The 23,977-nt window shown below is 45.2% G+C and overlaps 1 protein-coding gene across 2 annotated transcripts; it reads left to right on the plus strand.

The window, feature by feature from the left end:
- The first annotated feature begins 8,808 nt into the window (after positions 1-8,808).
- ETV3 (ETS variant transcription factor 3) lies at positions 8,809-22,604 on the plus strand. Of its 2 annotated transcripts, none has more exons than XM_047784263.1 (5): positions 8,809-9,019; positions 10,960-11,015; positions 11,600-11,837; positions 13,126-13,241; positions 18,269-22,604. In XM_047784263.1, the coding sequence occupies exons 2-5, from the start codon at positions 10,970-10,972 to the stop codon at positions 19,402-19,404; spliced, it is 1,536 nt and encodes a 511-aa protein (XP_047640219.1). In that variant the 5' UTR covers positions 8,809-9,019; positions 10,960-10,969; the 3' UTR covers positions 19,405-22,604. The 2 variants fall into 2 exon arrangements, with proteins under 2 accessions (XP_047640219.1, XP_047640218.1); XM_047784262.1 differs by having other exon boundaries at positions 8,810-9,019; positions 10,957-11,015.
- Positions 22,605-23,977: the final 1,373 nt, after the last annotated feature.

The following is a 23,977-nucleotide window of genomic DNA, read 5'->3' on the forward strand; positions in this document are numbered from 1 at the left end:
TGTGAATTACACAGAGTAAATCAGGAGCAGGGGAGGCGAGAGTTGCCACAAGTAACTGGTTTCCAGAAGCAATGTATTTTGGCACCCTGAGACTAACTGTGTAACCGTGAGTTCAGTCTCCTTTGGCCTGGTTTCAGACTCAAGGGACCCACATCGCCCTCATGCAGTTCAAGTAATGAGGTTCAATTAAAACTTTCAAGTTCAATTAGTGTTTCAGGGCTTCAGGGGCAGTCTTAGGGCAAAATATTTTCCACGAGGAATGCAAGAGAAACTAGCCCTGTTCTGGGCCATGTTAGCATGTAGGGGCAGGAAAGGACTTGGCTGCAAACAGCATCTGGGTAATGTAGAAGCTGGACAAGATGACACTTGTGTGTGTGTTGTGCTCCTGCAGTGCCTGTTCTCTATGCCCCAGGTGCTTTCCTAACAGCCAGGAGAAGAAGGGGCGAGCTAGGGTGTTTTCCTTCCAAGTTTTGACTTTTTCTTCTTTCCTTAAAGTATCAGCAGCCCAGATTTGTGCTGCAAACTCAAGACCTGTTCATTATAATGAGGGTGTTTTTTTAACTTGTGCCCATGAACTTGGTCTTAATGCATATTGCAAGCACGTTAGCCAAGCCCAACACAATAATCTATTGTCGAGAGAAAAATATCCTGGCAGTCCATGCATCTGGAAGTTCCACCTTCTGAACTGATGCCAAAATATGATAGATTTGCAGTTCCTCATGATGTCCAACTACTATACGTGAACTCCCACTCCCCTCTGCCTGCTGCCAACATGATGACTAGCTTTGCTTTGATGTTCTCTGCTTTCCACAGTGGCTTTAACTTGCTGCCAGAGTCTCATGCACTAAGCGCTCTGCTATTTGAAATCCCATTACCTGCAACTCTGCTAACTGGCATCTCGAAGATCAAAGGTACAGTAATTGAGGAGACACCGCAATGACTTCTGAACCACTTAGAAAATATTTGATTGTGTTTGGAATGGTTTAACATTGGCGTGTCAGTGTATTCTGCATTTTTTTTTTTCATGCTCATGCCAACTACAGCCTATCAAATTATACCATAATACATTCTAATAAATCAAGATGATATAGACAGGCTGGAATGAATAACAGACCGAAAGCAGCCAAATAAAACTGACAAGAATTCATGTAATTAATGTAAAGTCTGGCATTTTGATTTTAATCCTAGGTAACAGAATCATCTTGGGTTAACAGTTCCCAAAAGATAGCCATGAAGATTCTGGCTGTCTACTCAGAAGTGTACTATAGCTTCTGAAAAAGTCAACCCTATCCAAGGCCACCTAAAAAAAGGGGCGGGGGGGAGATGGGGAGAGTATCCAAATTAAGAAGGAGAATGCTTTACTCTCTACTTTGCTCAGACCAGGTCTACGGAGGACTGTGTTTAGTTATCAAACGACATTTGGAAAGAAAAGGAACTAAGGATTTTTTTTTCCAGCAACTGCTTACAGAGGCATAATACCTGTGTTCAAAGAGCTGAAGGGCTGTCACATGGAAGAAACATTAAATTTAATCTGCATGGCCCCAGTGCCCAGAATGAGGAGTCATGGGTAGTCATGTCAGTGGAACACATTTCAGCTCCATATAAGGAAGAACTTTCTATAATTAGGGTGATCTAAACATTGAACTTGGATGAATCAGGAGGGACAAAAGAAATTCTCTGCCTGGGCGGTAGGTACTTAAGTACTTTGTTTTAATATGATTCTTCAACTGATACACATATATTTCTCACATCCTCCTTTGTAGATGTGATATATTTTATGATATTTTTAAAAATCTAGGTTGAGTAGGCGTTGGGGAAAGCAGAGACCTCCTCCTCATTGTGAGGGTTCAAGGAGAGGCTGGTGGCACTTAGTGAGAGGATGGGATAAATGACCTCTGACCTTCATTCCATCTCTAAGATTCTGCGTAACCAAAGGAAAGCCTTTTCAAAATATTCTTGAATATTCTGAAGGTGATTGACTATTCATTAACTAGATCTGAGGCCTCGCTCCATTTTTCACTACAACCACTACTGGTGTTTGTTAGACTATGATCCCCAAGTCTCTATTACAGTGATTATCATTTTTATTGGCCATTATATAATGAGAATTAGATAGACATGGTCTCTGCCCTCTTAGGATGACAAATGATGTGGACAGTCATAAAGACAATACAGCGAGAGCCGGATACGAGCAGTGAATAAATGCACAAGACAGCAAAAAGGTTTATGTGGCAAACACGTCAAGGTTACAGGTCCTATAAGAAGGGGGAACAAATATACAAGAGTCTTGGACAACACATTCTAGTTAAGTTAAGACCAAGAAATCTGGGCACCTGCTCCAGGTAACTTCAGCAGGCTTTCTGAAAGAAGTGAGCCTTCAGAAATGTACAAGTTCTGGGAGTCCCCATTATGGCTCAGCGGTTAGCAAACCCGACTAGCATCCATGAGGATTCGGGTTCCATCCCTGGCCTTGCTCGGTGGGTTAAGGATCCGGCATTGCCGTGAGCTAAGGTGTAGGTCGCAGACGCGGCCCAGATCCCGAGTTGCTGTGGCTCTGGCATAGACAGGCAGCTACAGCTCCGACTGGACCCCTAGCCTGGGACCCTCCAAATATGTGTGGGTGTGGCCCTAAAAAGACAAAAGACCAAAAAAGAAAAAAGAAATACAAAGGTTCTGGCAATCAAACATTTGGTTAGGGGAACCTTTCTCCTAGGCTGCCAGGAAAAAAAAAAAACCCAGAATAGCTTAAGTGGCCATTTCCTCCTGTAAATCCTGTTCTCCTGTAGTGTTCCTTCGTGATCTCTCACTACCCTCTCCACAGTGCTGATGTGAGATGAGGGAACCAAGACCTAAAAAAGGGAAATGAGAGGAAGGGGTATTTGTGGATCGTGATGGACGTGGAATCGGGGAGAGTCCTTGAGTCCCTAAGTCACTGCTAAATAAACAGGCTCTCTGCTTCTTCTGGCTGAGCTGTGACTTTGGGCAAAATAACTTCTGCTTTGGACTCGCTTAACCTTTAATCTGGGGATCCCCACTCCTGTTACTGACATTAACTTCTCTGGCCTCACAACAACCTTGAGTTGATGGGAAAAATAAACCAAAACACACAATCTTATGAGCTACTTGAGGTCAATGTTGTAAAAGGTGACTAATATTTAGTCCGAGTTTTTTTCTGTTATAGTCAAGTGTCTTCACTTAACCAAAGGGGAAACTGAGTCCCAAAGAGTGGAAAGTCGACTTCCAATACACCCTTCAGCCTTTGGCCTCATCAGTATAAATAACCTTAATGTTACAGTATTTCTCTTTCTGGAAGTTCTTATCAGGGTCATTTTATAAATGGGGACACTGAGGCACAGAGTGATTGAATATACGGCCTCCCCGCAGCCTTCATAAAATAGTGGTTAGATGAGAAACTCAAGAACCCTAGTTCACAAGGCAAAATTCTTGGTGCCATTAGACTCCTACCCAAGGTTGAAACATGAAATCCACCCAGAGATTGTGAAATTAGGTGATGAGTGCTGTGGAGTTCTGATACCAAGAACAGTGTCAGGTATGGGGTGGCAGCAGGAGTAATCAGGAACCTTGACCTTTGTAAAGGGTTTCACAGTTGACACTCACTCCACAGACGCTGTTACACTCTGTCCTGGTCAAGGACATCAGCAGTGCCCCCCTTTTACAGATGAGGAGGCCAGAACTCAGAGACATTTAGCAGCTTGTCAGAAAACACAGTTCATTAGCAAAGGACAGAATGGAGACTGCTGCTCTGGTCTTCTGAATCTGAGATTAGTGAGGACACACTTTGGGGAAAAGAGACTACCCAGATTTTTACAGAGGGACTTATCGGAGGCTGAGGGAAATGGGAAGAAGCCAGTCTTAGCAGCACTTTAGCAGAAAAGAAAATTATCATCATTAGGCATTTCATTTTTTTTTCCCCTTAGGGCTACCCCTGCGGCATATGCAAGTTCCCAGGCCAGGGGTCCAATCAAAGCTGCAGCTGCCAGCCTACGCCACAGCCACTGCAACGAGGGATCCGAGCCGCATCTGTGATCTCCATATGCCGCAGCTCACAGCAGTGCCAGTTCCTTAATCCACTGAGCAAGGCCAGGAATCAAACCTGCATCCTCACAGATAGTAGTTGGGTTCTTAACCCACTGAGCTACAATGGGAACTCCTAGGCATTTCAAATGATGACCCAGAACTGCTCTGGGCACTGCAGGGATCTACCAACTGCAGCTCTAACCTCGAGGGCCTGCAATCTAAGACAAACACACTAAGAAGAACAAATATGTCTGAGACATACAGATAGTATCTACTACAGTAGCTCTTCCACAGTCTAAGACAAGAATATAGAGGAAAGCATTTATATCACATACATGGCTAGGTAAGTTTGGAATGTGGAGAATATAAGTGCATAAATGAAAATGGAAGCAAGAAAGAAAAGCAAACCAGGGAAGGAAGAAACACACACACACACTCCATTCCAGAAAGGGTTTCTTGAAAGAAAAAGGAATTTTAGGAGTTCTTTCTTTTCTCTCTCTTTTTTAAAGAAGGAGTAGCATAGCTGTGCTGAGGCAAGAGCAGAGTTGAGAATGTGATAGTTAAAACAGAAACTTATCAGAGTTCCTCATGACTAGGAATCATGAGGTTGCAGGTTCGATCCCTGGCCTTGCTCACCGGGTTAAGGATCCAGCATTGCCATGAGCTGTGGTGTGGGTAGCAGATGCGGCTTGGATCCTGCGTTGCTGTGGCTCTGGCTAGGCCGGTGGCTACAGCTCCGATTCGACCCCTAGCCTGGGAACCTCCATATGCCACAGGAGCAGCCCCAGAAAAGGCAAAAAGCCAAAATAATAATAATAATAATAATAAAACAGAAACTTATCCAAGGCATTAGAAAGATGGGTTGGAAGAGGGGCAGAAGGCAGTCAGTGGACAAAGAGGGCTTTGAGCAAGTAGAAGTTCAAGGGAGATTACCTGTCTTACACCCAGACTGTGTCTAAGTGTTTCCACTCTTACACTTTTAGAAAGCTTATGCTCTCCACATTTCAGAAACAAGAAGCATTTCCAGTTGTGAAGCCTGTCTGCAGTGCATGAAGAAGGCATCAGTGCCATGGTGAAGGAAGTAGTGGGTAGGGACCTTGGATATGTTAGGCAAGAAGTCCCTAGCCATCTCAATCTCCCCAGATTCTGACACCGCAGAAGAGGGTCCCAGAGCAAAACTCATTTATCCAGACCCACAAATTCTCAGGGCATTTCCAATTTGCCTTATCAAACCCCAATCCACCTGTTGAGTTTCAGGCCACTGATTTGATTCTCAGTGTAAAAATTCTGTTGAGGAGTTCCTGTCGTGGTACAGTGGTTAACAAATCCAACTAGGAACCATGAGGTTGTAGGTTCGATCCCTGGCCTTGCTCAGTGGGTTAACGATCCGGCATTGCCCTGAGCTGTGGTGTAGGTCGCAGACGCGGCTCGGATCCCGCGTTGCTGTGGCTCTGGCGTAGGCCGGTGGCTACAGCTCCGATTAGACCCCTAGCCTGGGAACTTCCATATGCCTCGGGAGAGGCCCAAGAAATGGCAAAAAGACAAAAAAAAAAAAAATTCTGTTGAGCTCTGCTGGCACATAAACATTTCTCAATGTATCAACACATTTCTCAGTGTATCTCCGCCCAGGTGGAGATGACCTGTTTATCTGTTAATTTTGTTTACTTAACTCATCCTTTATGACCCTAATTAGAGAAGCCACCAGAGGGCCACTAGCAGACTGGGCTGAATAAGAATATGCAAAGAGTCCCTGTACTCTGTTCTGGCTCTTTGTAGAACACAAGATCCTTGGAGGTGAAGTGCTGGCTTTCACCATGACAATTTGAGACATGAGTCAAAGGTTAGCAATTTCAGACTTTCAGAGGAAGCTGCTCATTCCTGATCACCCTTGTTTCTGAGTTGATACAATTACTAAGATTTGTATGGGTGGGATGTGAATTTGAAGATTTTTATGATGATTCTTAGGATTATTTTTGCCATTTATTCCTCTGCTATATTCATGTCATTCTGTTCTAACCACCCTACGTGTATGAACACATTTAATACAACCACATGAGTAGATACTATAGGTATTATGTTCATACAGAGAGGTTAAGTAAATTAACTGAGGTCACACAGCTAATAAATGAAGGCACTAGGACCTCATTACCATTTACATCATTTAGCTAAATCCAATATTTTAAAAAGAAGGTTTAACCAAACACCTGACATTTAATATAAGGTATTGTTCTAGGGACTATGCAGAAGGTACAAAGGATATATGGATGGTTCCTGCACTCAAAGAGTGCATGGTGTAGCTGCAAATATTTGTACCGTTACTGAGTTCAAGCTCTCAGCAACTGCTTGCCACATGACCAGCCAATCAACCAAGAGACAAGTTGCTGGGGCAAGCCAGCAGAGTGAGAAGATGGTGGACTAGTGTCCCAAAGAACCATCTTCAGTGAGTTAGAATTCAGGCTCCCAAAGAGGAGGGGGTAAGGTCTTGATTTCAGCTAGTCTCTGGAGGAGATATGTTAATTTCTTCCTTCCTGCAGCCATTCACGGGTGGGCCTGGTCCGGGGGTTTCCTGTGAGCTAAACAAAAGTATTTTAGCTTATCACTCATTACATGGGAGGCAGGGTTCCCAGAATGGGCCATTATGTGTAATTTGGGTAATTTAAGTTTACAGGCAACATCCCTTTAGTGATCTCGTGGCAAAAGCAATAGAATAGAAAGGTTAAAGTAATTTGTGGAGTTCCCGTCGTGGAGCAGTGGTTAACGAATCCGACTAGGAACCATGAGGTTGTGGGTTCGGTCCCTGGCCTTGCTCAGTGGGTTAAGGATCTGGCATTGCTGTGAGCTGTGGTATGGGTAGCAGATGCGGCTTGGATCCTACATTGCTGTGGCTCTTGTGTAGGCCAGCGGCTACAGCTCCAATTAGACCCCTAGCCTGGGAACCTCCATATGCTGCAGGAGCGGCCCTAAAAGACAAAAAAATAAAAAATAAAAATAATTTGTTCTTCCCTCTTAGAAGAGTTCTCTCCATGGCACTAAAATTTTGCTTACTTTATTCACCTACATAATAGGATTTTCTCACTAGAAAAGACCTACATCACCAACTACATTATACTTTATGATTTTAATTTTTTCCATTAGATTTATAGCATTCTGTCAATTTCTACTGTACAGCAAAGTGACCCAGTCATACATATATTCTTTTTCTCACATATTCCTCCATCATGTTTCATCACAAATAACTAAATATAGTTTCCTGTGATCCTTTCTTTTTTAAAAGACAAGCTTAGGCCCAGAAGGGAGCAATGTACTAGTTAATTATCAATAGCTAGAGAATAGCTAGTAGCAAGTCCAAAACTGGAAGCCAACTTTTCTAACAACTAATGGTGATATTTCATGTTCTTGGCAGTATTCATGATATAAAGGTGTTATTAGAACAGCAGTACAGGGAGTTCCTGGTCATGGCTCGGTGGTTAACAAACCTGACTAGTATCCACAAGGATGTGGGTTCAATCCCTGTGGGGTAAGGATACAGTGTTGCTATGGCTGTGGTGTAGGCCAGCGGCTACAGCTCCAATTCACTCCCTAGCCTGGCAATCTCCAAATGCCATGAGTGTGCCCCTAAAAAGACAAGAGGGGAAGGAAAGAAAGAAAGGAAGGAAAGAAAGAAAAGCAGTACAAAACAAAGTTTCTTGGAGTTTCCATTGTGGCTCAGCAGGTTAAGGACTCGATGTTGATGAGGACCTCTGTGAAAATGAGGGTTCAACCCCTGGCCTTGCTCAGTGGGTTATGGATCTAACATTGCCACAAGCTGTGGTGCCTACAGCTACAGCTCCAATTAGACCCCTAGCCTGGGAATTTCCATATGCAGCGGGTGCGGCTGTAAAAAGAAAAAACAAAGTTTATTTATTCTTTTATCCCAAATTGTCCTTCAACGCTCTTTCAATTCCATTTCTTTTCTTCACTTCTGGCACACTCGTATTGTTCATTCTAATTTACTTAACCTTTACTGATCCCTACCCCTCCCTTTTTTTTTTTTTTTTCTCCTTTTGGAGTGAAACTAGGCCTGGACATCAATCAGACAAACGGGGCTAGGATGAAGATAAAGTTAAATGCTTGAGATCTCTTTACCATTAATCAACCTTAAAGGAATAAAAAATGCTTTGGGGAAGATGCTTGTAGTTGCTTGAGCAGGAACAAAAGATAGAAGAAGAAGAAAGGGATGAGGTATTTGAATGACTAGGGGAGAAGACTTGCAAGCTGATTAGACGTGGACAAATTAAGACTAAATGAAGAGGGATGGGGATCAGTGAGGAAATGTCACACTCCTCTTAAAGGGGGTAAATGCCTAAGCAGGGCTCTTCAGAGAAAACCTCGCGGATTCTTTTATAAGTATCTGAATAGGCTCTTTCTTAGAGGGTCGAGAACGCTCTCTGAGGTCTGGGGGGGTGCCTCTTTCCATTGTGAAGGCTCTTCTGCCTGGGAGGTCGCAGGACCCTTTCAAGGAGCAACGACAGCCCGTCTCAGCGATCTACGGGAGGCTTTATGCCGGCGTAAGGCCCCTCCCCAGTTCGGTCTGCGAAGCCCTTCCCGGCCCCGCGACAGCTGTGGCTCCCAGCGCCCCAGCGCCCCCCGAACCCCGCGGCCCGCCGCTCGCCACGAGCGTGCGTAACGTGCCCCCGCAGCGTGACGCACGCGCCGCGCCGGGGTGGCTGCGCGGGCTGCGCGGCGGGAGGAGCGCGCCGGGGGCGGGGTGCGGGCGGAAGTCGGCGTCTGCGGAAAGGAGAAAGGAAAGGGAGACGCGGCTGGGTGCGGCGCGGCACGGCTGGGAGACCGGCGGGAGGGCGCCGCCTCCTCCCCCGCCCTCTCCGCTGAGGATGGAAGTGACGAAAGCAGCCGAGGAGGTCACTTCCTGCTGGGGTGGATGAGGAGGAGCCGGAGACGCCGCGGAGGAGACGGGACCGAAGACGGACCGTGCCGGCGAGAGGTGAGTCCCGGCCTCGCCGCCCAGCCGCTCCCGGCCGACCTTCCGGCCTCGGCGGGGACAGCGTCCCCGCTGTCGGGGCCACCGGGCGGTCCACGTACCAACCCGGCCGGGCCTCCCCCAACGCGGGGGGCGGGGGAGGAGGGGGGCCCCGTGGCTGAGGGGCGACGGGGACCAAGGCAGCGTTCGTGCGGTGGCTTCGCTGAGCCTCGAGGCCACCGGGCGAAGGAGACCCGGCCGCGAGGCAGGTAGAAAGGAGATTCTGGGGGTTGCGGAAGCCGGGACCAGGAGCTGCAGCGAGGGATCCGTGGCGCCAGGCTTTGCAAGCCTCATTGGGGAATGGTCGCGGTCCGGGGGAGGGCGAGGGGCCTGCTGGGCTTTGCAGAGTTGAGATGAGTGACCCTACTTGGACAGAGTGTCCTCAGAGTGAATTTGCGAAAAACATGAAGAGGCGTCTCCGGGTTCCTGCGAGGGAGGCCTTGATGGGTGAAATCGAGGAGTTGGGATGTCAGGAGAGAGCTTCCTGGGCAAGTCATTGTTTCAGCGGGGTGTGGACCCCAGAGTCGTCGTGGGTGAAGGATATTCTCGTGGCAGGATAAAGACCCGACAGAGCAATCTAGGAGTTTGCGTCCAGATCAGCTTCCTGGAGCCGTGGGGAAATTAGTGTTTTTCCTCTCTCATTGTCACAGAGATGGAAGCAGCCGGCAGAGGAAACTCCTGCCTCAGCCCTGGGGCCTTGTTATTGTGTATTTTGTGTATGTAACTGTGTGTTTGTTTATGTTTGTTTTCTCCTTCCTTTGGGGTATTTATCTCGTCCTTGTTTCCTGGTGGTTGCATAGACCGAAACTTGCTGGTCTTCTTAATATATATGGTGAGGAAAAAAAATTCAAAGGATCTAGAGGAATCCTAGGGAAGATGAAATTTCAAGATTAGAAATTTGTACCCACCCCACCCTGGGGTCACTAAGGCACCTACATTCCCGCCAGACTCCTGCTGCTGTTGGTACTGAGGGCCTATCATTCACCCTGGGGAACTGCCTGGGTGATGGTAGATCTGCCTTCTGCCCGCATATCCCTCTGGCAGTTTTACCCTTCCCTCCTTTTTGCTAAAGGAATGACTGATACAAGGCTGCTTGCTGCTAGGAACAGGAAATTTATTAAGGAACTGTAAATCTGGATAGAATGAATTCACATCACAGCCAGACTCCCTCCACTTGTTGAACAGAAGGTTGTCAGCAATGCCTACCTTTTTTTTTTTTTTTTTCTTTCCCCTTTCTGTTCAAGGGAGAAAGTGTACATTTTTCTCTCAGGAGAAGAATCGGCAGAGTGTGTCTGTGTGTGAGTGTTTCTTGTGTAGAGTAACTGTACATATAGTGTGTTTACTTCCTGTATCCCAGGGTGTTTTTCAAGGAGGAAGGAGTTTTTCCTGTCCCATCTCCCGTAATTCAGTAAATCAAAGTCAGATGTTCATTCTTGAGTGGCAATCAGATGGATTTGGATTTTTTTTTTTTTCACTCTTCTTTAAACTGGTACATCTGGGTGAACTTAGGCTTGTGTATCTTGGCATCAGGGCCTGTCTAGTAATAGAAGACAAACTGTCTGACTTGTTTTGGCTGCCTTTTGGGACCCATTTCACCATACCCTTCCTTTTTATGTTTGAAGGGCTGGTCAAGAGAAAGAAAGCAAATATTAAAGACAGTGTGTACAATTTGTGGTTTAAAGTCAGGTGAGAGATAATTATGGCCTTTGCAGCTGATGACCTGAGGACCATCATTTGATGACTTAGGGATTAGCAGTTTGGAGGTGACACGTTTGAAGAGGGTTACATAAGGAGGGAAAGACAGGGAAAAGGAAGTTTAGGGAAAGGCTATGCCAGAAAACCTTGGGAGGATAATAAATAAATAACACCTTAAAGTAATTGATGTGGCTTGTATCTCTCAGCAGGAGGGTGAAAATGAAAGCAGGCTGTAGCATCGTGGAAAAGCCAGAAGGAGGTGGAGGTGAGCAGAAGTTAATCATCTCTGATGTACCTGGAATGTCCCTTAGTGGTTCCTTCTCTTTCCACTTGGGCTCTGTTCTCAAATGCCAGACCATACCTGACAGCCCCTTGACAGGGCGGCTACTGCTAGGACAGCTGTAGGCTTGTTTCCTATGGGTGTACATTAACATAGCCGGTCACCACACCTTTATCCCAAGCTTTAGAGCCTCTTTCCTATTAGAGACACAATTCCAGCCCAGGGGGGTAAGGTGGTATTTTCCAAACACATTATCTTTCTTGTTTGATCCCTCTAGAACTTTCATATCCACAGAAGATAGGCATGAGGTTTAGTAAAGTCTGAAAGGGTGCGAGATTAGGACACCTGGGTGCTGCTCCCCAACTCAGATTTAATGATTGCCGCAAGGAAAGGTAACTTCTCTGCTTTCCTCTCCACTGTTGTGGTTAGTCCCAGCGGAGCAAAAGGGTGTTTGTGGCATGTTTGCACAGCACTCTAGAGCTTCTGAGTGCTGGAATGTGAAGTTGGGGGTACTGGTATGTATGTACCTAGCTCCTGACTACCTTTATCTTGCCCTTTTCACATTAAAGGGTATCAGTTTCCTGACTGGGCCTATAAAACAGAGTCATCCCCAGGCTCCCGGCAGATCCAGCTGTGGCACTTTATCCTGGAGCTGCTGCAGAAGGAGGAGTTCCGCCATGTCATCGCCTGGCAGCAGGGAGAATACGGGGAATTCGTCATCAAGGATCCCGACGAGGTGGCCCGCCTCTGGGGCCGCAGGAAGTGCAAACCACAGATGAATTATGACAAGCTGAGCCGGGCCCTGAGGTAAGGAAAAGGATTCCCAAATCCATTGTGTTAACAGATTGGAAGGAAGGAGTCTTGAATAGTTTGGTGTATGTTAGATGAAAAGTTATCAGGTGATAAGAGATTACACTCGTGAATAATGTGTAGCTTTAAAGTGGGAGTAGAAGAGCTGTTGAGTAGCGCAGGCACAGGAGGAGAAAAGGCATATCTTTGGTTATATGTAGGAGGGAATTCCAAAGTGGCTGGCACTGGATCCTGACAGACAGCCGATTCTGCTTCTGTAGTGGGCGAGAGTGTGTGGTGAAACATGGATTGAAGCTCATTTATAATCCAAAGAAATAGTTTAGACTAAGTTTGCTCAGGTTCTCTTTTCCCCTTGTCTTTTTTTTTTTTTTTTTTTTTGCTTTTTAGGGCCGCACTCATGGCATATGGAGGTTCCCAGGCTAGGGGTTGAATCAGAGCTGTAGCTGCCAGCCTACACCACAGCCACAGCAATGCAGGATCCGAACCGCATCTGCAACCTCCACCACAGCTCGACAGCAACGCCAGATCCTTAACCCGCTGAGCAAGGCCAGGGATCAAAGCTGCAACCTCATGGTTCCTAGTCGGGTTGGTTTCCACTGTGCTACTCCAGGGGCCAGAAGGACGTTTATAACCTGTGCCATTGAATAGATTCAAGGCTAAAGGTTCTCAGTACATTGAAATTCCTCTGCCTTCCTTCCTTCTTAGTGAGCCTAAATGTAAAATCTAGGCAGCAGCATCAATGAAGCCTCTTACTTCTATTTGAAAGTGAAGTAGGCCGAGCTGACTGCTGTTTTCTTCATCACGGTGTACCACTGTTTGACCTGCCACCAGAAAAGAGTTCTACATTCCTTCATCTATGCCTTGAGCTCAGGCCTGCAGACTTCCCACATCAGGTCTCCGAAAAAATTTGTCTCCCCCTGCCTGGGCAAGGCAGAAAAGAGAAACTAACCAGTGACCTATGGTGGAACAGGAAGGAAATGGATTAAAGAATTGAAACCATAGAGAGATGAAGAAGAAAGGTGGTTGGGGCTAGGATAGGTGTTCAGGATCTCAGCGCTGTCTTTTGTAAAAGTCTATACAAGGACTAGATTTAGTTGAAAATTGAATGGGGAAGGTAAGCTCTTAAGTCTCCCAGCTCTAACCTGAAGGCAAGGCTGCAAAACAATAATAGTCATGTTTGCAAGAAATACTTAGAACAAGAATTGTTGATTGTGGTGGTTACCTAAGTGTATCAAAAATTGTCGGTAGCTAGAACCTAAGTCCACATACATTCCTGTTCTTACAGATACTATTACAACAAGAGGATCCTTCATAAAACAAAAGGGAAAAGGTTTACTTATAAATTTAACTTCAACAAGCTGGTGATGCCCAACTATCCATTCATCAACATTCGGTCAAATGGTAAGATGCAGATTCTCTTGGTGGGAAATAAATTTGTGAGTTGAGAGAATTTTACAAAGCCAAGTCTGAGATTTGTCATGTTTATGGGGTATTTTAAAACACCAAAGCAATGTGATCTCCTGGATTCCCTCCGCGTTCTTGCTTAGGTGTCCCCATCTGTCTCATACAGGAAGTGATAGACTCTGAAGCATCAAGATAGATTTGGGTTGTTTATCTGGTTCCTTTTTCTGCATATTATTTGTCATCTCCTAGATACTATTATTCCGTTGGCCTCTTGAGGAATGGTGTTCCATAGGTTTATGTTGATCATGAAGTTCAGGACTCAGAGTTTTAACACCCTGCCCAATGGCTCTTTCATAGACAAGAACTGGTTTCTACAAACACTTCCGATTTTCTGTGAAACAGCCAGTCTCACCCTTATCAAGTGAATATCATCAAAACCACAGCATCCTTGATCACAGAAGGGAAGGTTCATATGTTTGCAGTGAAAAGCAGTGTCTTTGATCTGCACCAGCAACTCCTCAGAGACCAGGACTCTAGGGTTACTTGACCTTCTCTCTGCAGTGCTGCAAGGCTTCCCCTCTAGGCTCTCCATGCGACAGCTTTCCCTTACAGCTCCTCTAGCAGAGGTTTTGGGTCTGGGATACAGAAGGTAGTCTTTGATAAGGGTGTTTGTTTGTTTTAAGATGCAAATCAGACCCCTGCCCAAGAAAAGAGGTTGTATTTAACTGGTTTGTGAGCAGTCCATCAGTGCTCTGTCTTTGTGACACTGTGTTAAGGCAATGAAATCTGATTGTGATTCTGTAGTATTACAGCTTCTCTGGGAAAAGTTGGAAGAACGCTGAAAAATTAGAGCAGGGGTGTGGCTGAGAGAATATAATGCTGAGATCCATTGCAGATATGTAATTACTACACACAACAAGTTAGGGCAGTTTTAGCTTGATGCTGCTATCATTACAGTTCCATCTCTCCAGTAACCACTCCCTCCTGTCCCTGGGGCATGCATTTAAAAAAAAGTGGTATTGGAATGCATCTCTCTAATTACAACCTGTTTTCTTTCCTTGTGCCTGAGGGAGAGGCGTTAGGAAATCAAACCTGTTCTAACCACTGGAATCTTGTTTCCTCTATTTTTCGCTCTTGCCCCCTCCCTGTGTACCTAGAGGAATTTTGACCAGCTGGGTATACCAGGGTGTGTTGGTCTTTTTCTCCTGCCTTTGACCCATTTTTTTCCCTGTTGAAAACCTACATGTCCAGCCACTTGGACAGCCTAGAATGGGGCATCCCTCCGCCCTTGGAAATAATATGCTTTTCCAGGGCAAGAAAATCTGGACCCTCACTCTGTGAAGACTCTGACCTGGAAACCTAACAGTAGTGGCAGTAGGGAAGGCAGTTGAGCCAACATTGATCCTTATCTAAGCTCAAGATCCTAATCAAAAAATCATAGGGAAAGCAAAAGTGTCCATTTCTTTTAGGCTTGCTGCTTGGTTTTTACATCCTGAATGAAGATAATCCCAGAGAACTAGAGTCATTAGGTCTTAGAGAACTTTTACCCAGATAGACCAAATGTTTCAGGTTAACTTTTATGATGGCAAAGGAATGTAACATTTTTTTGAACATCTCCTTAATGGAAGTACTTTTGCCCAGTGTTTTTGTGAGTTAATTCATGCAGCTCTCCCAGACCAGTAAAGTATACATCTCAGAATCCTCATTTTACAAATGATAAAATTAGGCATGGCTATAAAGTCAAAGATTGATCAGGGCGGCTTGAATACAGTTATCTGTTCAACACTTTTCTCAGGAAACAATTCCTGAGAGATTGAGCTGTTGACATCTAGCTCTTATTTAATAGACCATACATTCCTTCCTAGGGTTTGAGAGTCATTCATTTGTTCAGCAGATAATGTGTTAAGCCCTAAAGACAAAAAAAAAAAAAAAAGATTATGGGAGAGTTCTTTCTTTGAGGGAACTTCAAATTTAGCAGGAGAGATAAGATATATGAGGTTTAATACAGTTGGGAATACAAGGTGGAATGTGATAAGCCTCTAAGAAGCAGGGCTTTGTGGATTTAGATCCTGGAGTCTAGAGAGAGCATATCTATTTGGTGGGTTAATACAGTTGGGCTATTTTTGAACTGTGTGTTTTTAAAAATAGAAGCAATACATGCTGATTGTAACATAATAATACAGAAATTTATCAAGTACAAAGTGAAGGGACTGTTCTCCTTTCCCTTCCCCAGAGTCTTGCTCACAGTTAACAATTCAGGGTACAGTAACATTTGGGTAGTGTTGAAAGGACTTCTACGTAGAGGATCTCATTTTAAAAGCATCCTCTAAAATATATTGTCAAATGTATTTTTTAGTATTTACTCATACTTACATAAGAAACCTTGGAAAGATACAGAAGATACTAGTGAAAATGCTGACCTCTCAGGGTGTGGGGGCAGCGCAAACCAGTTCAAGGTTAGGCTTGCGCCCTCTCACTTCATGCCTTCCCCACCCCAGTAATGTTACGTTTATCTTTATCTTAGAAAACTTTAAACCTCCAGAAAAACTGGGGAGGGGGGGAATAGAACAGCACACACCCATGTATCCTCTATCTAGATTCACTAGTCAATAGCATTGCTTTATCTCTATTTATATATACTTTTGAAATCTTTTGAGATTAAGTTGCAGATACGATGCTTCACCCCTGTGCGCTTCACCATGTATCTCCCAGGTGCAAGGACATTCTTCTCATCACAGTAACCTGACCATCTCTGGAAAGTTTAATGTTGCTCTAATACTGTTATCTAATATATGGTCCATATTTAAATGATATACACATTTTAAACTTTTGCTTTTTAAACCATGATTGTTATCTAATAAATTATTTACTTTAACAAATACATGCAGTTTTCTATGTGCTGGTACTTACTAGTTTAAGGACTTTACAAAGATTAACTCCTGTAGTTTTCATAGCGTGAGAATTAGTCCTGTTACTCTCCATTTTACATGTAAGGAAACTGAAGCAAGGAAAAATAAGTAAGTTACCCAGAGTATACACAGCTCTTAAGTGGTAGGGCCATGGTTTGAACCTAGGCAAGGCCCTTATGTCCATTTTGCCAAAGAAGTTCCAAAACTAGTTGGTCGCTTGCACTAGATACAGGGTAGAAGGGGCTAGAACTAAAATTCAAACCCGCATTTTCCAGCCTTGCTACTCAGATTTCATAGCGCTCCACAAAGGTGGTCTCCTTTCGTAACAGTGTTACTCATATTTTTTTAGCGGCAAATTTGTTTTTCAAACAAAATCTTGGATTTGTGATCTTGGCATACATATAAAAAGTAGGGCTCCTGCAGTTAGTCAGAGGTGAGGGATCCAGGATGCTCCCTCCAAATTGCCTTCCTTCACTCCCACTAATGCATTTGGAAGATGCTGTGTATTCTCTTGCCTTTTCACAGGGTTACAGTGTCCCTTAGCCTGTGTAGAGACCGAAATGTCCTCGAGTTTGGGGGAAAAAAAAGATACAGTAAATTGTTTAGGAGACAGGACCTTCTCTACCACCTCCCTTCCCCCCACATTATGCTTACTCCATCCTTCAGGACACACAAGTGGTTTTTTGCTTTTGAAAAGATGTGTTCTTAATAGAAAATCAGGATCCAAGAGAATCAGAAAGGAATCAAATTTTAGCTACTGTAATAGGCTGGTGGAAGAGATACTTTGGGGACCTGCTTGACTCTACTCAAATTATATCCAAGGTCATCCATCTGTTTTTCCTAATGACACGATTAAATCAGTGGTTTTAGAAAATCCTGCAGAAGTTTTCTGTGGAACATCAGTTTGGAAAATACTGCTCTGATGCAGTGTTACTCAGACACACATGCCAGGAAAGCTAGAGTCTTACACATAACCAGCCCCATCCAGAGTCCTAGCTGAGGGTGACTGCCTCATAAAAAGAAGAGAAGAACGCAGCTAATAATCGCAAGCATCTCCTACCTACATGGTATCTTGTGTACCTCTCGTTTCTTCCAGATCACCACGCTTTCACTTATTTGGATTTTTTTCTTACTTCTCATTTCCTTCTCCTTTGGCCTTCCCTCAAAATAAAAATAGCCCTCCTGTGACACCATCAGTGGTAGAAGCCTCTGATACCTCCCAGGAACCCAAAGGGTCCCGGAGGCCCCAGACCTTTCTTATGCTCTGGTTATCAAAAGGATGGTTTTGGGGGAGTTGAGAATTCACGAGCCTCTGGAGTTGACATTTTGGCACAATGTTGGTTTCTGCTTAGAGCTTCAAATTTTAGTATGCAAACTTGGGAGAGGAATTCATAGGTAGTGGACTTTCTCCCAGCCTCCTCAGAGCTTGAAAAGCATTGGAAACAGGATGGGAATGGAGATCATTATATAGCATCTTTTAGAGAAAAGTAGATTTGGAGAGATTGAAAAATACTTAAACCTCTGCACAGTAGTGATTGTATATCAGAAATGGTATACAGTGGGAAGCTACCTTAACAAACATGGCCCTTTTTTTTGATCTGTTTTTATTCTTAGAAGATGGTCTTGTTTCTGTTCATGTATGTGAGATGCAGGGTTTTGGGGCTTTTCATGCATTATTGTCATACATATTTCCAGGTTTGCTGGTTGGTTGGTTTGGTTTGTTTGTTTGCTTTGTAGATGTGGCTAAAACTAGGAAAATAAGAGAAAAGACCTTGCAAAGCTGAGAATTAAAGAGGGGGACACATACACGGTATTTAGACTTGCAGAGTAGGAGGGTCTCATGCCCATTCAGGTCATTCAGGTGATAGGAAGAACCTTCTGATTATTAAGCCGAATAAGTAAATGATACTTGAGAGTGTAGAAGAGGCCAGAGAAAGATGGCGACTGAATTGAGTAGAGGAAGCTGAGGAGACAGACAGCTGAGGGACTCCGTCCAGCTGGAGGCTTTGTTTCCTGTTGCTCTTCCACATCGTGTACTTCTTTAGCATGAGTTGAATTGCTGATGGCGAATGACCAGACCTCTAAAGTAGCCTTTTGTCTCTTCCACCCTCACAGGTGTGGTCCCCCAGAGTGCGCCACCAGTGCCAACAGCCTCTTCCCGGTTCCATTTCCCACCTCTGGAGACCCATTCCCCGACTAGCGATGTGCAGCCAGGCCGGTTCTCTGCCAGCTCCCTCCCTGCTTCTAGCCAGGAGCCAAGTAATGGCACCGATAGAAAGGTGGAGCTTTCGGAGCTGGAGGATGGCCCAGCCGCTGACTGGCGCCGGGGCGTGGATCTCCTGTCCTCCCGGAATGCTGTCGGTGGAGGGCTGGGCCATCCGAAGCGCAAGCCTGACATCATGCTTCCTCTGTTCACTAGGCCGGGGATATACCCTGACCCCCACAGTCCCTTCGCCGTCTCTCCGATCCCTAGCCGTGGAGGCGTCCTTAATGTCCCCATTTCGCCAGCCCTCTCCCTGACTCCCACCATCTTCTCCTATAGCCCATCGCCAGGCCTGAGCCCCTTCACCAGCAGCAGTTGCTTCTCCTTCAACCCCGAGGAAATGAAACACTACCTTCATTCTCAAGCCTGTTCTGTGTTCAACTACCATCTGAGTCCACGGACATTTCCCCGCTATCCTGGGCTCGTGGTTCCACCACTGCAGTGCCAAATGCATCCCGAGGAGTCAACCCAGTTTTCTATCAAGCTGCAGCCCCCGCCCGTTGGGCGGAAGAACCGGGAGAGGGTGGAGAGCAGTGAGGAGGCAGCACCTGTCGCTGTTCCCACGCTGGCTCCTGTCCCCCCGAGAATTAAGGTGGAGCCGGCCCCTGAAAAGGATCCTGAGAGTCTCCGGCAGCCAGCCCGAGAGAAGGAGGATCCTTCCCAAGACGAGGGCACTGTGCCAAGCAGGACCACAGAAGAGGAAAAAGGCACCATCTTTGTCCGCCCAGCTGCTCCGCCCATCTGGCCCTCTGTACCCATTAGCACCCCAGGTGAAGAGCCCCTCGAGGTGACTGAAGACAGTGAGGACAGGCCTGGCAAGGAGCCCGGTGCCCCTGAGAAGAAAGAAGATGCCGTGATGCCCCCCAAGCTTCGATTGAAGCGACGCTGGAATGACGACCCTGGAGCCCGGGAGCTGAGCAAGAACGGCAAGTTCCTTTGGAACGGGTCAGGACCCAGGGGCTTGGCAACGGCCGCTGCTGACGCGTAGAACTGGAAGCTGGAAGCGGATTGGGAGCTGTTTATACTATAATCAAACACACACATGTATTTATGTAGCAAGATTTCAGGGCGGGGGTGGGGTGGGGAGGGAATTAGACTGGTTTGATCATTCTAGGGGCATAGACTTGTATTTTTATGTTTGGGGGATAGGATAGGGTATCTTCTGTTGTATATTAGGTGGGATGTGAACACACTTTTTTTCCTGGTGAGTAGGACACGGAACGGGTATTGAACTGAAAGGAGAAAGAGCCTCTGTTTCCTGGTGGGGCTTACACTTTCTGACAGACTCCCAGAGGGCCAAGAGACCGTCTGGTCCCAGGATAGTTCAGGTTCCGGACTTCTTGCTTTTCTATTGTATTTATGTATGGAAAGCCATTAATGAATTTATTTTGCTCTGAGCGCTATACAGAAAAGGGAAGGGGGTGTGGTTGGGAGGTTGAGCAGTGAGAGACCATTAGTACTGAGTGTTTTGCCTGACCTGTTCCTTTACATTTATTTCAGGGGAGGAATAAGATAATCTGTCTTACTTGGGCAAGGGAATGTTCAGATGTTGCTCTTTTTCTTTTTCCCTTTGTGGTTGTTTGGCTTTTTTCTTCTTTTTCCCCTTCCTTATAAAATGTTTTCAGGAAACATGAAATGTACTGCCAGTTAGAATGGAGCTGGGAAGGCACAGGCCCTGAGCCTCCCCTGCAAGGTCAAGACAGGAAGCCCTGCTGTGAATTTCTTGGACATCTCACCTACTTCACCTATCGAGAAGCCATGATGAGTCGTAAACTCTTGTTCAGGGAAGAAAGAAGAGGGCAGGAGGAAGTAACCCAATGCCTTTAAAAAAACAAAAACACAACAATGTTCTTGGTTGTTTTTTTGGTTTGGTTTTGGTTTTCCATCCTGGGTTTGGGGAGCCAAACCAAAGTGTGACTGAGCGAGTTCACTGAGAGACAAGACAGAGTCGACGATGTCTTTCCGTTGGGTCCGGTTCTCTTACTGTTTTCTCGAGTCAAGCCTTAACCATGAACATACTTCAACATGATACGGGTCTGTCAGCGTGAACCTGTAGAAGGGCATGGACAACGTTTCACGTAATCCAGGCGTGTTGAAAAATGCTTACGTTTTAGGCTGATATGTAATCATCCCGTCTTGGTGTTCTTGGGATGGGTAGCAAAAAGGCAGGATTGAGGGAGTTGAGGGCATATGGTACCTGGAAATGCAGAAGGTAGCTGGGGGTGCAAGTGGATGTTTATTGAGACTGAAGGAGGAGGTGGACAGGAGACACAGGAGGCAGGCATGTGCCAGGAGGCCTGGCATAAGTGAAAGAGTGGGTGTCTGTCCTGTGCGATGTTGCCCTTCTTGCGGTACCCATTCCCCTCGATTGTTCTAATTCTCATGATCAGTTAACTCTCCTACATGAAACTCCAGGAAATTCCCATCCATCAACTTGAAAGGAGTGGGAAGGTATTGATCTCAAATGAAGCAAAGGGGGTCTGGGCTAGGGGCAGGGAGAAAGCAGCCACAGCCAGCTGTGCACACGCGTGTGTAAGTACGTAGCGTACGGAAGTACCTAGCAGGCTGAGGTCCACCAACCAACAGGGAGAGAAAAAAATAACCCGTATCTGATGGGGGCGAGGAGTGGGCACAGGGATGCTATCTGGAAATTGGAGAAATTCCCAACTCCATCTTAACCGAGGTGAACTCTGTACTAAGAAGCATTTGAGGGTTGTCTTCATGGTGTGTGTGTGGGGGGGGGGGGGTCTTTTTTAAACCAGAGTGCATGCATGAGCAAGGGGCCTGGGAAAGGTTAGGGCAGGAGAGCAAGTTATTAGGTGGCTTAAGATGACTTGAGTCCATCGTTCTATTTTTTTAGCACATGTCCTCCCCCTTGTTTGATTCAGATTCCATGAGTGACTTGTCTTTCCCTGGGAAAGGGATTAGGAGAGTGGTCCCTAACAGCTCAGGCTTTGGTCAGGCTGCCTTTGGTTAGTTGTGTTTTTGTCAGTTTCTTTCTCTGTACCTTGACTTACCTCGAATCAGAAAGCAAGCCTGGGCAGCTGGAAGAGGCATCTCTGCTCGGCATCGCCCGGTCTAACCAGGGAGGCTGGCTGCCCACCGTCCCTGTCCACTAGTGGGGAGGGCCGGCAGGTGTCAGTATGAACTCAGGAATAGAAACATGAGGCCTTTAAAATAAGAGGGAGAAAAAAAATCCGTGATGCATACCTGTAACCCCCTAGAACCCAAGTGCCAGAATTAATTCCTAGATGCTGCTTCTGTTTGAACAACAAGTCACTGCTTTTACACTTGAAAAAACACTCAAAAAATGTTCAACTCCATGAAGAATGTTTTTGGCTTTAAGAAGTTGTTTGGTGTTTAACTGTTTCCTTTGATTGCCATTCCACCAGTAAATCATTGATTGATTTGCACTGCACACTGGGGTTGGGGTTGAGGGGAGGGTCCCACACAGAGCCGAACTCAGGCCTGCCCAGGAAGTGAACTAGGGGATGTGGAGGTCACTGGTATTTCCTGGGGTAAAGGGGCAGGAGGTAATTGTTTCTCCCTGAGCCCACTCTTGGCAGCACTTGTCACCAGGCTGGCACGAAGTTAGGCCTTTCTCTTCTGTGAGCATCTCATCACTGTCCCAACAGCAGGTGGAATGGGTGCAGGGGGACAAGACCAGACCTATTTTCCGGCCCCAGCTTTTCCAACTTTTGCTGTGCCAAATGTTTAAAATTTTGCAAATATAAATCTTGAAATTTTATTACTCAAGAATCTGTTCATGCAACCTGTTAGCCTTTTTGACTATAGAGAAGAAAATAGTAGAGATCCTTTCAGGGCATCCAGCCTTGTTGAGCTGTTTTTTGTTGTGTTTGTTTTCTAAGAACAGCTAGGAGTGAAATATAAACAATTCACTAAGTCTCTTCAATCCCCAGTTTGCAAGCTGCACTGCATTAAACCCAGCTCGCTAACTAACACAGGGAATTACCGCACCCTAGTCCTCAGTGGGCCAAGAAACTTTCAGAAGCATTAAAAAAAAAAAAAAATAGTTGAAGTATATCACTTCTCACCAAGCGGGTAGAGTCACTTGGCTGTCTGTCCCTTGTTTTTTATTTATTCCATAATTATGTTTGTGTTTCATGTTTTGTAAACAGTAGTGGAACATACTTTTAAATTTTGTTTAAAAAAAAATTTTTAATCCAATCTTTCAAGAACTGTTCCATTCTTTTGTTTCTTTTGGGGGGTGGGGAGGGTGGTTGCCCATTAATTTGTTTTGAAATATTTAGACATTCTTTGAGTTATGAAATTGTGATGCAGGGATTTATGAGAATTCACATGTGAAAGATGACTTCACTAGCTATCCACATAAGCAGAATAAAGTGTGTATATGTACATAAAATGTAAGTAATCTTAACTCCATTGTGCAGTGCCTTTTAGATGTTCCGCTTTCTATAAAGTCTTCAAATTTTTGCATATATATATTATATATATATGATGTAATGTTATAGAAATATATGTATAATATACATATTTTTTTCCAGGGGTATCTGATAGCTCTGTATTTTGTTATGGAAGTTGAAAGAAAAAAAAAGTATTTTACCTCAGAAATTAAAATTAAATAAAAAAAAATACTTTTAAGTAATGTTTGCAGAGTATCGGATTTGTTGATAACACTGAGCCCGAGTGGTCATGCCAGAGAATTTGTCTGCTGTGTGCCAGCTTGCCCACCCCCACACTTTTATTCCTATTGCACAGGGACCAACAAAGTCAGGGTAGGTTCCCGAACAGTTTCAGAGATTATCAATTTTCTTGAGTCCATGACGGCTGCTAGATAAAGGAGGGCTGGGGGACACAAGTTACTGGGGAAATTTCTACCTCCCGATTGATTTGAGGATCCATAAAGAGTACATGGCGAAGCCAGGCACAGTAGGCCACACTTTATGCATCTGTTTATATGAAATGTTCAGAATAGGCAAATCCATCGGGACAGCATAGATTAGTGGTTGCTGTACAGAGGGACTGCCAGTGGTTCACATTTTCTTTTGGGGGTGATGAACATATTCTGGAATTAGATGGTGGGAAAATTTGTACAATTTGAATATGAAAGCTACTGAATTAAAATCACTCTGGAAGGGTGACTTTCTGGTATGTGAGTAATATCCCAATAAAGGTGATGGTGGTGATGATGTTTTGGTTTTAAGTACATGGCAAGCCAGTGCTAGGGAAACCTAGTATTTCTCGGCAGAGGACAAGAATCCAGAGGAGGAGTTCCCGTGGTGGCTCAGCAGTATTGAACCCGACTAGTATCGTTGAGGACGTGGGTTTGATCCCTGGCCTCTCTCAGTGGGTTAAGGTCCAGCATCGCTGTGAACTGTGGCATAGGTCACAGATGCGGCTCAGATCTGAAGTGGCTGTGGCTGCGGCGTAGGCCGGCAGCTACAGCTCTGATTCAACCCCTAGCCTGGGACCCTCCATATGCCATGGGTTTGGTCTTAAAAAGAAAAAAATCCAAAGGAGTAGGAGGGGCTCTTCGTGGGACATTGAGTATCATTTAACACATCCTAAGAAAAATAGGT

The sequence above is a fragment of the Phacochoerus africanus genome, chromosome 6, assembly GCF_016906955.1.
Source record: "Phacochoerus africanus isolate WHEZ1 chromosome 6, ROS_Pafr_v1, whole genome shotgun sequence".
Lineage (NCBI taxonomy): Eukaryota > Metazoa > Chordata > Mammalia > Artiodactyla > Suidae > Phacochoerus > Phacochoerus africanus.

Excerpts from the sequence above, each read along its gene's own strand:
- ETV3 (XM_047784263.1), top strand. The coding sequence starts at position 10,970 with ATGAAAGCAGGCTGTAGCATCGTGGAAAAGCCAGAAGGAGGTGGAG. Across the intron at positions 11,016-11,599 it reads AAAGCCAGAAGGAGGTGGAG|GGTATCAGTTTCCTGACTGG; the intron begins GTGAGCAGAAGT and ends TTCACATTAAAG. Across the intron at positions 13,242-18,268 it reads CATCAACATTCGGTCAAATG|GTGTGGTCCCCCAGAGTGCG; the intron begins GTAAGATGCAGA and ends CCACCCTCACAG.